At 41.4% G+C, this 16,435-nt stretch overlaps 1 protein-coding gene across 1 annotated transcript in view; it reads right to left on the bottom strand.

Annotated features, from left to right (window-relative positions):
* Nucleotides 1-375: 375 nt before the first annotated feature.
* Nucleotides 376-16,435, bottom strand: part of lurap1 (leucine rich adaptor protein 1) — a 19,622-nt gene continuing 3,562 nt past the window's right edge. Inside the window, exon 2 of the mRNA XM_033621894.2 lies at nt 376-1,476. Within this exon, the coding sequence (XP_033477785.1) occupies nt 613-1,476 (864 nt within the window). The 3' untranslated portion in view covers nt 376-612. The remainder of the gene's footprint in view (nt 1,477-16,435) is intronic.

The following is a 16,435-nucleotide window of genomic DNA, read 5'->3' as shown; positions in this document are numbered from 1 at the left end:
TTTGTGACTCAATAGAAGGGGAAAACTTTGGTCTTCCACTAACTTCAGTGCAGCACAATCGACTCTATCAGTGCTGCTAGCAGTGGAGTTGTTCCACCACAGAACATATCAAATTATATTTTAATTATAGATCAAGTTTAAACTCAAATCTTCTAATTTACATTGGTTGATATCAAGCAGTCTGAAAATGTGTCTCAGCTCTCCAGCAGATTGTTTCACTGTGCTTTAGGAAACAAAACAAAAAAAAGAAAAGAAAAGAAATCAGGGAATGCAAAGACCCTGAGAAAAACCATGACACAGGATTTCAAAACTGGTTTTCCTAAGTTTGTGTGAGGCAGCCCAGTTTGGCTAAATGTGGTCAAATCCTGAAATGTGTTTCCACCGTAATACTGACATCAATGTTTAATAGAAAGTTAGTGCAGTCACAGGAGGGAACAACAGGACAGTAATTCTTTGTCTTTCAAACCCAGTGTCTTTCGACAAGGAAAGCCTTGCTATGTGCATTTCACAACAGCAGTTCACTCCTCTTCTTCGATCTGTCAGTGATCTGGTCTTTGATGTCACAGAGGGAGCGTTCAATAGTGGCTTTAGTCCTCTCTGTTATTATCCTTCTTACAAAAACGTCACATCTTCTTGCGACTGCACCCACCGCCAGTGCGCGTCATACTCCAGATGCATTTTGCCGTTCATTTTGCAGGTATCCAACTCAATCTTTCCGTTTTTGTAAGGTTTGAGTTTGGGGCTCTGGCTGGTTCCCAGTTTCTCGTTGAGGCTGGAGCGGGTTGGGCTGCCTGTTTGTGTGACTGGTTTCTCCAGGATACCATTAGCCTTGACGGTATTGTCCTTAGAAACTGGGCTTCCTTTACCTGTCTCTGCAGCCTTGGTCCAGACCGGAGCATCTTGTTTAGGGCTTTCAGACTGGGCTTGCGGAGAGCTGACAGGAGCAGCTGGTTTCCCAGTCCCAGTCCCAGTAATAGCACTGGTAACCCCAGTCCCTGGTCCACTTTTCACCTCCATCCCATTTCCAACCCCATTTCCATTTTCATTTGGCCCAGCCCGATTCCCACTTCCAGTCCCAGTACCAGACCTCACACCTACCCCAGCTGCTGTTACCGTGGCCCCAGGGCCTCCCCCTGTCCGGCCCCCAGCAGTAGCCTCTGACACCAGCGGTGTGGTGGAGCAAATAACCGACTCCGAGCTTGAGGGGCAATACTCATCCATGTCATCCGCCAGGGTGTCCAAGTAGCTGCCGATGGAGATGTTGTCCAGCTTGTCGTTGGGGTCCTGCAGGCTGCTCCAGGAGCCTCTCCAGGAGGTGTCGGGGCCCTCGCCCAGGCTGTACTGGCTGCTGGTTAGGCTGCTGCAGCGGCTTGTCAGCGTGCTGCGCTCCTCCAGCAGCCATTTCACTGCCTCGATGCCTTCATGGACCGCCAACAGCTGCTGCAAGATCTTTACATCCACCGAGCGCAAGTGAGCCTGCGGAGAAATAAAAAAAGGAGATAGGGATGAAATTACAAAGTTTATGACTATTTTCATTATGTTCATGTTTTATGTCTGCAATGGGGAAAAAGTTATACACGAGAACCAGACAAACTATGAACCTGGGAAACCACAAGGACTCTGCAGATATTTACTTTAAGCATTCAGCTTTGGCTCCACAGGCAAGCGCAAACACCATTATAATGCTATTAAACCTTTGCAGGTTACCATAATTGGAAGTAAAGTATAACAGAAGCTGGCGGGCCCAGTATAGGCAGCAACCAATGTGGAAACAAATAAGGTAAAGGTAGAGGGGGAAAAGCTTAGAGATGTAAAGAAAACAGAGAGAGAGAGATGAACGGATGAAGGAGAGGAGAGACAGTTTGGATTAGGCTGTTTAAAAGTGTTAACAGGGAATATTGACTAAAACTAATCCTGCACATGAAACTGTTGAGAGATGGAAATGTGATGCAGTGGAAAATAGCCTATGACACACTTGTAATTAAGTTTAAAAAAACTTTAAAAAAGACTCTAAATTACCTATAAATGCTTCAAAAATACTCAGATGTTGAGTTGGTCATGATGTCATCTGGTATCATAAATAAAGAAATGATTAACCAGAAATAACAGCCACTGGTGTCTTCTAATGTGATGTGTGTGTGGGAGGTTGAAAAAACTAAACGATGAATAAGAGGAAAAAGACGGCTGCGGTCATGGAAAATTCCTCCCTAGAATACATTAGCAGAGGTCTGCGGTGAAGTGCAGGGCCAAGAGGTGATATATGGCACCGACATTCAAAGCTATCCACCCCTCTCTGCAGATAACCAGTCTCTCGCACAGCTTAAGCCTTTAGTCTGTCAGGATCTCAGTTTTCTCCACGTAATAATTTTTTTTCTGTATTACTTTTCCTGTGTCTCACTGTGGCCCCACAGAGTGTCTTTTTTCCTCAAGGCTGCTGTGGCTCTGTTTACTGGAGTCATATTGTGAAATAAATACATTTATAAACAATGGATATTACCAGACTAAATTTGTAAGAGTCCTGCATTTAAAATGTTAGATTAGTAAATCACACATATATATTATTAGAATATTATTGCTGATGCATTTTGTTGGGTACTCTAACCTAAAAAAGGCATATTATTTTATAAGCTTGTTATATGTTTCGTTATAAAATCTTAATTTGTAAGGTACTAAAGCTGACACACAAACATAGGAGAATAAAAAGTACAATATTTCCCTCTTAAATGTAGTGGAACGGAGGTATAAAATGGCATGAAATGAAAATAAGAGTACCTTAAATATATCTTTAAACAGTTGAGTAAATGTGTAAATGTAAATGTACACCACTGTGATTTACAAAACGTATACAAAATATGCAGTGTTATAATGCAACACTAGGTGATATATTCTGTATATAACAGCAGGCCCAGTCATAACAATCACAGTCAGACAAAATACACATACATAACTACACATAAAAACATAACTTTACATGGTTCTTACAGACTGTGTGAGGGGTAATTTCACAACAAAACTCACATAGACGTAGTCAAAAACTGCAGTTTTTGTTAAGGGAAATTGATCTTTGACCTTTGGAGTCTTTGTATACCTATCTTTTTTCCTATATAGGCTCCTTATGACCCTTGAGGTTATATCAATAAAACAGTGGAGTGGAACATATTGATTCCTTCAACCTGCCAAGCTATTTTCTGTTGGTCCTGCATAATGTTTGCATCGATGGGTACACCTATTTTTTATGTCAAAACAAAAACAAAAAGCCCTCTCCATCTCAGTGTCTTTAAGAACCTGAGATTCTTCAGTCTACAAAGAAGCAACTATGTACAGTACAGGGCAAAAGTTTGGACACACCTTCTCATTCAATGCGTTTTCTTTATTTTCATGACTATTTACATTGTAGATTCTCACTGAAGGCATCAAAACTATGAATGAACACATGTGGAGTTATGTACTTAACAAAAAAAGGTGAAATAACTGAAAACATGTTTTATATTCTAGTTTCTTCAAAATAGCCACCCTTTGCTCTGATTACTGCTTTGCACACTCTTGGCATTCTCTCCATGAGCTTCAAGAGGTAGTCACCTGAAATGGTTTTCCAACAGTCTTGAAGGAGTTCCCAGAGGTGTTTAGCACTTGTTGGCCCCTTTGCCTTCACTCTGCGGTCCAGCTCACCCCAAACCATCTCGATTGGGTTCAGGTCCGGTGACTGTGGAGGCCAGGTCATCTGCCGCAGCACTCCATCACTCTCCTTCTTGGTCAAATAGCCCTTACACAGCCTGGAGGTGTGTTTGGGGTCATTGTCCTGTTGAAAAATAAATGATCGTCCAACTAAACGCAAACCGGATGGGATGGCATGTCGCTGCAGGATGCTGTGGTAGCCATGCTGGTTCAGTGTGCCTTCAATTTTGAATAAATCCCCAACAGTGTCACCAGCAAAACACCCCCACACCATCACACCTCCTCCTCCATGCTTCACAGTGGGAACCAGGCATGTGGAATCCATCCGTTCACCTTTTCTGCGTCTCACAAAGACACGGCGGTTGGAACCAAAGATCTCAAATTTGGACTCATCAGACCAAAGCACAGATTTCCACTGGTCTAATGTCCATTCCTTGTGTTTCTTGGCCCAAACAAATCTCTTCAGCTTGTTGCCTCTCCTTAGCAGTGGTTTCCTGGCAGCTATTTGACCATGAAGGCCTGATTCGCGCAGTCTCCTCTTAACAGTTGTTCTAGAGATGGGTCTGCTGCTAGAACTCTGTGTGGCATTCATCTGGTCTCTGATCTGAGCTGCTGTTAACTTGCGATTTCTGAGGCTGGTGACTCGGATGAACTTATCCTCAGAAGCAGAGGTGACTCTTGGTCTTCCTTTCCTGGGTCGGTCCTCATGTGTGCCAGTTTCGTTGTAGCGCTTGATGGTTTTTGCGACTCCACTTGGGGACACATTTAAAGTTTTTGCAATTTTCCGGACTGACTGACCTTCATTTCTTAAAGTAATGATGGCCACTCATTTTTCTTTAGTTAGCTGATTGGTTCTTGCCATAATATGAATTTTAACAGTTGTCCAATAGGGCTGTCGGCTGTGTATTAACCTGACTTCTGCACAACACAACTGATGGTCCCAACCCCATTGATAAAGCAAGAAATTCCACTAATTAACCCTGATAAGGCACACCTGTGAAGTGGAAACCATTTCAGGTGACTACCTCTTGAAGCTCATGGAGAGAATGCCAAGAGTGTGCAAAGCAGTAATCAGAGCAAAGGGTGGCTATTTTGAAGAAACTAGAATATAAAACATGTTTTCAGTTATTTCACCTTTTTTTGTTAAGTACATAACTCCACATGTGTTCATTCATAGTTTTGATGCCTTCAGTGAGAATCTACAATGCAAATAGTCATGAAAATAAAGAAAACACATTGAATGAGAAGGTGTGTCCAAACTTTTGGCCTGTACTGTATGTTCAGAAAATAATCTTGTACCTCATGATGTGAGGTGGCTGACATTTGTTTAAACCAGTCAGCAATGCTGGCCGTTGGGTAAAACCACTGTAGCACATTGGGTGTCTTCCCCTCATCTCTCTCTGTATCAGGCCCACTGTGGTTAAATACTATAGATGGGTGATTTAGATCAGTGGATTCCAAACTGTGGAAACCATTGAGGGTACTGGATACTTTGACCTCTCTAGGCCTTTAAAAATTCATCAAATGATACAAACAGAGAAGGAAAAATCCCCCTTTGGTTGCCCACTGCTCACAATTTATGTCCACTTTCAGGCTATAATCCTTGAGTGGTCACAAGCAGCTTCATTTCAAGGAGATGAAAGTCACAAAGGTTGGTAACCATCAGTTTAGATGATACTGCATCCCCGTGTTGAATATGGTCGGGTTGACTCCTATCACTTACAGCCCATTATGTTAACCATGCCCATGTAATATGGGCCTACACCATCAGCTAAACACTGTTTAGTCTGATTGCCTTGAAACCTTTGAATGGGTTGTTTATGTCACTTGTGAGGACACTGACTTACCAAACCTAAACCATAACCAGTACATGCATAACCCCAACCCTTACCCAAACTTTAACCAAAGCATGACTTTAATTTGAACCAAAAACCAAGTCTTAATCCAGAAATAAACTACATGGTTGAGCTTGTGGGGACTGGGTGTTTGTCCTTAGATGAGAGAGGAGTCCCCATAAGGCTGAAAAACCAACTTTTTCAGGCTACACTTTGACACATGCTAGCATTTACTTTTATCTCACTGGAGCTCTCCGAACAAGCTTAAGCTGTGTTTTGGGAAGGATTGCACTTTCAACTGGCTTGTTTGGACCATAGACTATAAAATAATGGACATAGCCACCATGTCGTCGCCCATTGGTTTGTAGACTCCCCTTTTAAAGCCTCAAGATTGGCATTCCGGCCATCGCCATCTCGGATTTTCGGGGCAAGAAGTGACCCTATTTTGATGAGAGGCTAGAGCTATGGAGAAGCAAGGGGTGGATCTGACTGATAAGCTAAGGACACAATCGGCAGACACTCTCTAACTCTAACCCGTCATGCCCTTAATTATGCATAACTTTAAGCCTTAATAAAATGTAAATGGTTAAGTTCTAAAAAATATCACCCAAATATAGTTGACAAGAAGGGGAAAATTAGCCTAAGAGACCAAAACCATTTTGTACATGTTTATTTCTGCAGTAAAGTTGAGCATTTTAACATAAGTGTCTATGGGGATTGACTGGCTTCATGAGCCAGCCTCAAGTGGCCATTCAAGGAACTGCAGTTTTTGGCACTTTTGCTTTAGCTTCTTTTTGTAGCCCTGGAGGTTTCCGTTTGGTTTTGACAAATGCATCTGCCAAATGAATGTAATGTAACAATGTGACTGTTCACAAAACAGGTATGCACACATAATCTAACATGCTGAACAGACAGCTGGAGCAGCTGAGATGAAGCAGAATGTAAAGAAATGAGCTGTGTGGTCAGTGTGGTGCAGATCTGCTGATGCCAGGCCACACTGTGGGCCAAATCACAACTGGCAGACACAGATCTGACAACAGGAGATGAAGGACAAAAGAATAAAGAGAGTAAGATAAAAGGGAGAAATGGAATAGAGGATCAATATATAGATATCTCTATCTGCTCATTCATCCCATCCCTCCATCTCTACTGTACATGCACACACACATAAAAGCACACATTGCAGGGAGGAGCTGCCAGACAAAGAAGATCAACAACCACAGCTTTCTGTCTGCATGTGTGTGTGTAGCTGTAAACCGGCTGGCATCCCGGGTCACAGTCAGACATTTGGGGTGGGGTTCAGGTTTGAGGTTTGAGGGTTTTTTTAAGCTGGCAGAGACTGAGTGCCTAATGAGGGTGGCAGTAAAAGTAGCTAAATTCATGCTTTCTCTCACACTTGAGAAGGGTACTGTTTGCGGTGGAAACACTAAGGTCTAGGTACAATGTCTGAAGGGTTACTTCTGGTTTCAAAGGTACTGTACCGAAAGTGTTTGGTGGAAAAAGGGCTTCAAGGAAAAATGCCAAACACTCCCTGGCGTCATGACGACTTTCTTTAGAAATTGTGATGAGCAATTTTCAGTTTCAGTTCAGTTGTAAGTTTTGTTACATATTTTGATTTCATTTCATCATTTAATGAACTAATAACGAAATAATTAGTAGTCGCTGTCCTGAAAACAGATTTTCTTCCTCAAAAAGATATCCTGGTGTATCAAATTACACATTTAATCTTAGTTTTTCAATCTTATCACAGTTCCTGAGAAAGAACATTTTCAGTAGATAAATATGGGATAAAAGCAATAATGTAATGACAGGGGAAAACAAGCAGAACTGTAACAGCAATGCTTTATTTCATTTTTAAAATCATCAACCTAGATATCAACACTGTAAAACACAAAGACGATATTACATTGTGTTATGTTATTATGTCCTTTATGCAAATTGTATTTCATAGTTTTTTAATTAAAGATGCTTTCATGTCTATCCTTGTACCAACAGTGGAATCCATCCAGTTTACCTACACGCCAACTGTGTCTTACACTGTGTGTGTTGCTGCTGTTCCAGCAGGAAACGCTTTTATCTTTTCATTATTTCCGGATAGATTATAGCCATTAATTATACGATGAAGTAATGCCAACTCGTTATAGAGAGAACCCATGAAAAAGGTCAAACTGGGGCCAAAAGGTTTTTAATGTGAAACCAGTCAGGATTAGAGCAGAGAGTGGATGTCCTGGACTTTTGCAGCATTGAGGACTGAAAACACACATTAATCATCTTTTCTCATTTTTGTGCCATCAGTACACAGCCGAGCAGATTTCAGTTCTTCAGCTCAGGCATGAGGCCAAGCACCTCCCGGCTGATCCATAGGATTCTGGAGAGCTCATTTTTCTGCCTCTTACATCTGATACAGTGTGTGCACTGCAAATAGTATTCAGCTAAGTATCATTTGTAGTTCAAAATAAATCTGCTGATTGAGTGAGATTTCACTTGTTTTACTTACAGTAGCAGAGGAATCTGCTTTATTCTGACCTGTTTTCATGACACCTATTTCTACTAAAAACACAATACGGATAAATATAATACCATCACATTTCATTCATTATAAGATAAACTAGTCCATGCCCATTGGTAGCTTTGTCACCTTCTACCTATGCCAATCCTCAATGCCTATGTGCAGTTTCACATAGATTGACCACGTCAGTGAGTAGAAAAACGTTGGACAGACAGAATGACTGACTGACAGTTTCCGTGATTATGTACAGCATACCATACCATGACTATGACTTAGTCATACCAAAAATTAGTAGAAAACAAAACATTCGGCCAGCCCTGCGATAGTGTGGCGACCTGTCCAGGGTGTACCCTGCCTCTCGCCCGATGTCAGCTGGGATAGGCTCCAGACCCTCAAGAGGATGAAGCGGTTAGAAGATGAATGAATGAATGAAAAGATTCGGCCACAGGGGGAGCCACAGCGATCTGTTGCATTTTAGCCATTTTTAAGCATTTTTCTGTTGTTATAGCGCCACCCAGTTGCCAATTAGAGTTAAATTCCTCTAGTCACCTTGAGGCGACCTGTTCTACATATATACCAAGTTTAGTAAAAATCAATATGGCGGTTTGGCCTAGATAAGAAATTAGCTCTCTAGCGCCCCCATTTTGTTTGATGGGGTCAATAATGGAGGGGTCCCCTCAGATTATGTGTGGTCATATGCCTACAAAGTTGCGTGGTGATCGGTGAAACCCTTGAGATGTTATACACCTTTATGTGATGAGCCACGCCCTCCGCAATATTCATTGCCTTATAGAAGCTCAGTTTTAGTAAGTTTTCCAACTTTTGCCAAGAGGGAACTTCAGATATTGGTCCCTAGATTATGTTCACCGAGTTTCATGCAGATCGGTCAAACTTCCTAGGAAGAGATCGATTTTTAAGTGTTTTTCAAAAAATTCAAAATGGCGGAAAATCTGTATAACCGGAAGTTATGGGCTCTTGAGGCAAATTTGTTCCTCATGAGGAGAGGCATCTCTGTGCAAAGTTTCATGTCTCTACGACATACGGGGCATGAGATATGCCCATTCAAAGTTTGCAATTTCAATCGGTTGCTATAGCGCCCCCCTTTGGCCAATTGATGTAATATTGCTTCATTCGCATCCTCCCATGACCCTCTACCACTGTGCCAAATTTCACATGGATTGACCAAGTCAGTGAGGAGAAAAACATGGAACAGACACACAGACACACACACACAGACAGAGTTTTCGTCATTATATATTAAGATAAATATGATTATACGACTACATATTGTGTACATTTAAGTCAAAAACGAGTCTACTGATCAAAAACTGATCAGCTTAATGGTAAGCGATGACAGTTGGATGATCATAAATCATTTCAACATCTCATTTATCTGCTTCTTAAACTTTTGTATCACTTTAAAATGTGTATTTTTTAGGAGTTGGGTCAGTGATAAGTCAAAATAAGCAGCCTGAAGTCATCACTTTGGGATCTGGTGACAGGCATTTCCTATTATTTTTGCAATTCAACAGACTAAACAATCAATTTATTTAATCCAAAATTGCACAACAGATAAAGCAACATTGAAAACAAGTGGTTGTGGTGCTTATACGTGTCTAAGAGCATGTACTTGTTGCCTCAGTGTAACACAGCTGAGCTGCAGGAAAAAACATTGGCACAGAATACAAACACCAACAGGAGAAGATGGCTGATGGTAAGACTTCAGTGATCTCCTCTGCATGAGGGAATTTAACTGAAGGTGTGTTTCAGTCCCTGCCTTTGACTGACCTACTTCTGTGTTATTTAAACTAGAAGGAACCTGTGTGAATGTGCCACGACTCCCAAACACATCACAAGTTGCCTTCAACAGCTTCACACCGTGCACTGAGAACATTGTTGGAAAGTTTACTGTTATGGATATTATGTTGGACTTTGGGTTTCTGTCAGATTGTATTTTCCTTGGACACTTTCTTGGACTTTTTGTCCATCAAAATTTGGATTTTGTGGCGGAGCAAATTGTGGTGCAGTGTTTTGGATCACATGTTTGAACATTGGTTTCATCCAGGCAGAGATGGTGATTCAACAATTACACGAGGCACATAAACTGGGGCTGCAGCTGCCGCAAAACGTCTGACTTGTTTTAGATAAAAAGTCTGAACTGATTATTTTTAAACATCAACACGTTGTTTCTCAGATTCACAAGCGTGACTCCAGATGCTCCGTCGTCTTTACTGTTCAAACGTGCAAGATGTTACGAAATGCTGCTTTGTTAACAGATAGTTCTTAGTCATACCTGTTTTTTTAAATAGCACATTGCCTAATAGTAACTCCTTATCTTTAAGTATTAACATGATAAAATTAAGGTCTTATTTTTGTAGTTCTGGCCATCATGTCTAATCTGCAATAATATTTTTGGCTTGTTTACAAGCTGTCTTGGCTGACCGCTTGTGTGTCTTGCCATCTGTCTTCATTATAGCAGTGAACTGTTCAGTTATTTTGGGGAGTGCAATGTTATCATAACCAAAAATGGCTATGAAAATAAAACCCAACTTGTAAAAACACAGAATTGTCCTTAAAGGTTTATTTTAGATGTTATGGTAGGCCAACCTTTCCCTGTCAATATGCAAAATGAAGCAGCAAGGTGAATCTGACCAGATCTCTTTACGGGGGAACGTTTAGTGTAAGAATCATGGAAATCGAATGTCAAACACAGATATAATCATGATACAGAACACTGACTGTGATAACGTATGCACAGCTGAAGCATGATCCGTGATGCAGGCTCTCCCATGTGGGCGAAAACAGCTTCCCAATGTCACACAGCTACCCAACAGACTGCTGAATCACTGCCAGCAGGGACAGCACAAACACACACGCGTTCTCTCGTACACCAGCAAAAAAAAAAAAAAAAACCCACCCGTCTCTTTCTGCACAGTCTCTCTCTCTCTCTCGTGTCCCCTGGTGTCACTGTCTGTCATTTCACCTTCCCAGTCTAACTCTACAGACATACAGCGTCCTTGCAGAGTCCCTACAGTCTCAATGCACAGCAGAAGGCCAGCCCTCCAACTGCTCCATCTGTCTACATTCACCTCTGAATGCTCCCTAAAATATCCGCTCATCCTTGTTTTTCTTATTTTCTCTTTTGTGTTTCTGTATTTGACTGATCAAAGCATCGTTCCACCTGTTTTTTCCTCCCCTTTGTATCATGGTCTCTTCCTCTCTGTTTATTTGCTCTGTTTCATCTTTTCAGATGACCCAGCAGACATGTTTTGGATCGCAACATGCAGGATTTTATTGCTCAGTAGGAGTCAAACCAAATGAAAACAAATGTCTCACAAATGTAAATACCGCCTGGAAACACTCTACCGCTTTTATCCCAAGTAGCAACTTTAAATTTCAAGTATTCAAAATACTTTCTGCTCAATAGCTCAAAGAAGATAAAAAAGTCTCGACCACTGATACTGCCCTTTCCTTACCCTTTGTCTACCTGTTTTAATGAAAGAGGTGTCAACATATGAGTGATGACATATTCCAATGTAAGAAGAAAAAGGAATATTGAACTGCTATTGTTTTGGTTTTCTACAGGATTATCAAACTTTTTTTGTGGTTTTGTTCAGGCACTGAGAGCACTTGGTTTAATGGTGCCTATTATGCTTGGTTTCAGGTTCGTACTTGTATTTTGGGTTTGTACAAGAACATGTGTACATGAATTAATGTTCAAAAAACACTTTATTTTACTCATACTGTCTGTGGTGGAACACCTGTATTCACCTGCTGTCTGAAACGCTGTTTTAGCACCTGTCTCTTTAACACATTCTCACTCTTGTCACATGTCGCTGCTTTATCAGGAGACTTTCATGTCTAAATATGACACAGGTATCTTCAACAACTTCTGTTGGTGAAGTTCTGGGACGCCGTGTCAATTGACGGCTGTTACATGTATTGTGTCTTTTCAAAATACACTTCCATTTTCAGAGGAAATGTATAGTTTCTGCTCGTTGAATGCATACAGTGTTTTTCAAAATGAACTTACATTGGTAAAACACAAAGTGTATTTACGTTTATGAAGTTTATTACATTGTGCAAGATACACCCGTGGTAAGGTTTAGAAATGACTTCATGCTGTGGCTCTACATTCAAATGGGAAGCAAACACCAATCTCGTGGTTGAAAGTCCATTATTGGGCCCATCCACCGCCCCTCCTGCCTGTCCTATACGGACATCCCAGGTCCTTGAATTACGCTGTTGTCCAATGGCATTTTAAAACTGATGTTGTCTTTGGCATTATTAACTGACACCACCCAAAAGCGTAACATACCGCCGGAAAAGGACACCTGCTTTTCGTCAGTGTCTGATGCAGAAATCACTGACCGAGCGGCAGTATTTGATGACTTCAGAATGAGAACGTGTTGGTCTCTTTAAGCCCTCCCGCCCAAAAAAGCCTGGTCTGCTGTGATTGGTCAGCAAGTCCAGGCCTTTTGTATCTCAGCGTCTCTGCACCGTCATTGCAGGGAATGACTGTAATGTTGTTCAGCAGCACTTTCTATCGTGGAAAATCACCAAAATGTTTATAACTGGACAAGTTCCAGCAGGAATCTGATCTGAAATCAAGCAGAAAATAACCTCTGCAACCAAGATGACATGTTTCTCTGATGTAAGCATGTAGCTACATGTAGCAGTGTAGGTTACATAATATAAACAGGTGCGTGGAGCAGATGACCACGTAAAGAAATCTGTCATGAGCAGACATGAGCTTGTTGCGAAAGTAAAAATATCTGTTGGAAGCAGAGTATTCAGAACGGTCTGAAGCCTGAGGTTACAGAGATTACTTTCACATATGTTTACTTCATTATTTGAAACCTTGGCCAGGTTAGGAAATGATCATGGCCATGGTTTATTACTGAAAACGTCACAGGTCACTTGAAGCACAAAACAGTGCATGTTACCTTTATTGAGGTTCCCTTTGATCTTAATTCAAGTATTTTCGGCGAAGCACAATCACCTGCACTGTACGCCCACCTTCCACCCCAAACTCCTTATCACTTACATGCAGTTAAGAAACATAGCGCTTCCTTTACTTCAAAAAACAAACAAAATGTGAACATAATCCATCAACTACATTGCCAATCAAAAACATATTTGAGAACACAAATTTGTAGGGTATTAATACAATTTCATGGAGACAGGGCTGGTAACAACATGTTACGGAGGAATAAAGAGAGCTCAGGTCGTCTGACAATAATTTAATTAGACAGAGTCTGTGAGGAGATAGCCAGTAGCCAGAAAAAAGACTAAGAGATTAAATAGACTAGATTTCGATTCCCTACAGCTCAGCACTCAAAAGCTGACTTTGCAATGTCATTCATCTGCCCAGAGGTGGAAGACAGAGAGCGACAGGGAAAAGCAATGAGAGAGAGAGAAAGGCAGACATGGACAAAAAGGAAGAATGACATACCCCCAGCAGTAACACAGCGTTCAGCCTGTACAGTATGTCTCTCTTTGATGGCTGAAATACAGGTGCTGATCGTGTCTAAAATGCACAAAGCAGCTAGTATACAAAGGGCCTTTAGTGTAGTGTGTGGTTTTAAAGGAGTGTCTCTGTATGCAGTAAATCTCTTTAGATCACAGGAGTCTTCCATTAGACAGCTGGAGACGAATGCACAAGACAGAAGCTTTAAAACTGCTCCCACAGAGATGAACTACAACACTAAAATCATTAATAACATCATTTATCTGACTTCAGCTCACAGTGCCATAAAGTGTTCTCCACCATACTGAGTGATAAACATTGAGAAAGTGTGTGTCTCAACAGTATATAGGGTATATGTTAGCAGACAGCCTAAAGCCTGATATTAGACAGATAAGAAGATCACACAGCCTTTTCACTAATGAGGTACACTGCCCATATGTGTCAGTCATCTCTTTAGATCTCTTCCTTCATATTTCTCTGACATATTGGAAAAACTATGATGAAAAACATTATGTGATGATGCAGCATCATAAACTTAATCAGCAACATTTCTGATGATCAAATGTTTCAACTATTTCCAAAGCAGAAATGTCATTAAAAGATAATCTGGTTACAGCTTATTATATATAAGAATTTACTGCTTCCTCTGTTGAATATCATCTATAAATCCACCTTTCCCTAAGCCCCACCCCATTGTGATGGTCCAACAAGCTGTCAGAGTAAGCATGGAGCCCACACTGTAACTAACTGCACTCCCTGAAGAAATATTATCAGATTTTTGGAGAAAAAGAAACAGTGATTCCAGAGAGAAGCAGACAGAGGGATCTACAGTCTGTGTTTGAAGGATATATCCAGGATGTCAAACTGACTCAGCAGCTGGATGGGCAGCAATCTCCAGAATAAGTCAAACAATGTCAATCTGCACACAATGTGATGACACACAGCTGGTTGAATATCAGCAAAGTTTCCCTGCTTCCCTTCACTGGTTCCTGTACAGCAGGGTTGGCCTTTTATTCAGTGTTATAATCATTAAAAAGCAAAAGCAGCATGTGTATACATTCAGTAGGCTATATCTTCAGTAGCTTGCTAGCTAACCCTACACTTTTCCAACCTCTCCAGGTATCGAGTATCATTAATACACGACGTGCCCCAGGCACAACATTTAGCTCCAAGTCCATAAAACCAGCCTGAAAATGAAAGAAATCTGAAACGATTGCATTAGAGTCCTTGGAGCACAGCTGTGTTGTTGTCGGACCCTGGTCTGAGCCGGCCCAATGGTATGTTATGATAGGTCCGAAAAAGGTGTTTAATGCAGTTTGTTGTTCATGAAACATTTGATTCTGATTCAGAATACTTTATTGATCCCTGGGGGGACACTGGGAGACATTACAGTTGCTCTAGTATTGTATTGTTTTTAACATTTCAAAACCTGCATTGTTTGCATTCATGTTTGCTAAATAGAAGTCTTTGTCTTTCCTGCTTTTTGCTTTTGCATCTCCATGTATTGTGTTGTTACCACCACCAACTGTTGATCTATGAGATCGTGTTAAATCATTGGCTGTGTGTGTCATATCACCACATGCCCAAACCAAATGGCACCAAACAATTGATGGTTGTCAAAATCTCCCCAGGGTACTTTTATGTACTATAAAACTAGACATGCAAAGGGAAAGACCGTGTAGAGCAGCTGCCTTATTTAGCAATAAATTCAGCTCGACTCTCACTTAGTAACGCGGACTGATGAATGTGTTTTTGTCGTGTGAAGTTTACATAAAAGTTTAAGGCATCGTGTTTGTTAACATACATAGTAAGGAGTCTGCTGACAGCTAACAAGAAGCAGAGCGAGGTTTCATTACTGGCGATGACACAGTGAGAACATGGCCCACACACACACACACACACAGATACACACAAATCCTTGATCTTACAGCAGACAGATGCTGCAGCCCACCATCACCATGCTGTGTGGTTACAGATACAGTGCAGTAACAGATGACTGCGGAACACAACACAGACACACTCACACAAATACACAGGAAAAGTGAGAAAAAGCAGCACTTAATATGCTGTGTGTGTGTGTGTGTGTGTGTGTGTCGGGGGGGGGAGGGGGGGGGGTGTCTTATAAGCTTATAATTGGTATGGCAGAAAGTGTTCAGCATCAGAAAACAGTGAGAAAAAAATCCAGGGACTCTGCCAGATTAAGTTTGCGTGCACAAGTGTGTGTGTGCATATAAGCTTTTCCATTTAGCATTACTCTGCAGACACTCTGCACATGCGTTACAGCACATCTTACTAAGCAGAATTCTGATGACAGTGCAATGCTCAGAAGTCCTCTTATGCACTCCCATTACACCACTCTCATAGATGAATGAAGCAACCAAACACACACACTCTCACACACACACACTCACAGAGGAGTAGCACGGCTCTGTGCTGGAAGTTTCACTCCCCTCCAGTTAGGAAGAGGCTCTTTATCACTTCTCTCTTGGTCCTCCCTCCCTTGCACCAGGCCTGATTAATGGCTAAAACTGTTAACAAATCAGTCTGGCACTCTTCTCTCGACAGATTTATAGAAACTCTCTGGATATTTTGTGAATCCAAACCGGCCACGGTGGTCAACTATAACTGACTGACATCGGCGTCCGGAGGTTACAACAATTTATTTCTCTATAACATCGTATCAGTACGAAATGAATAGGCTGATGGATGGAAAGTTTGGAGACTAAATATCAGCCTGTGTCTGGTCAGATTTTGACACACCTGGGAGGGATGTGACAGCTCAACATCTACCTCCACTAGCATGGATGTTAACAGAGATGGAAAGAGTGCCAAACAGTATCTTTAAGCCCACATTCCTAAAGTGCAGTTGATAACATTTCATCAGGAAACACTCCGTTACAGTGGAGAGCACTACTTCCTCTTTAGGACTCTCCAGACTTCTAAAGT

This window comes from Epinephelus lanceolatus, chromosome 6 (genome assembly GCF_041903045.1).
Source record: "Epinephelus lanceolatus isolate andai-2023 chromosome 6, ASM4190304v1, whole genome shotgun sequence".
NCBI lineage: Eukaryota > Metazoa > Chordata > Actinopteri > Perciformes > Serranidae > Epinephelus > Epinephelus lanceolatus.
The sequence above is the reverse complement of the archived record's forward strand: the minus strand, read 5'-3'. Positions and strand labels throughout refer to the sequence as shown.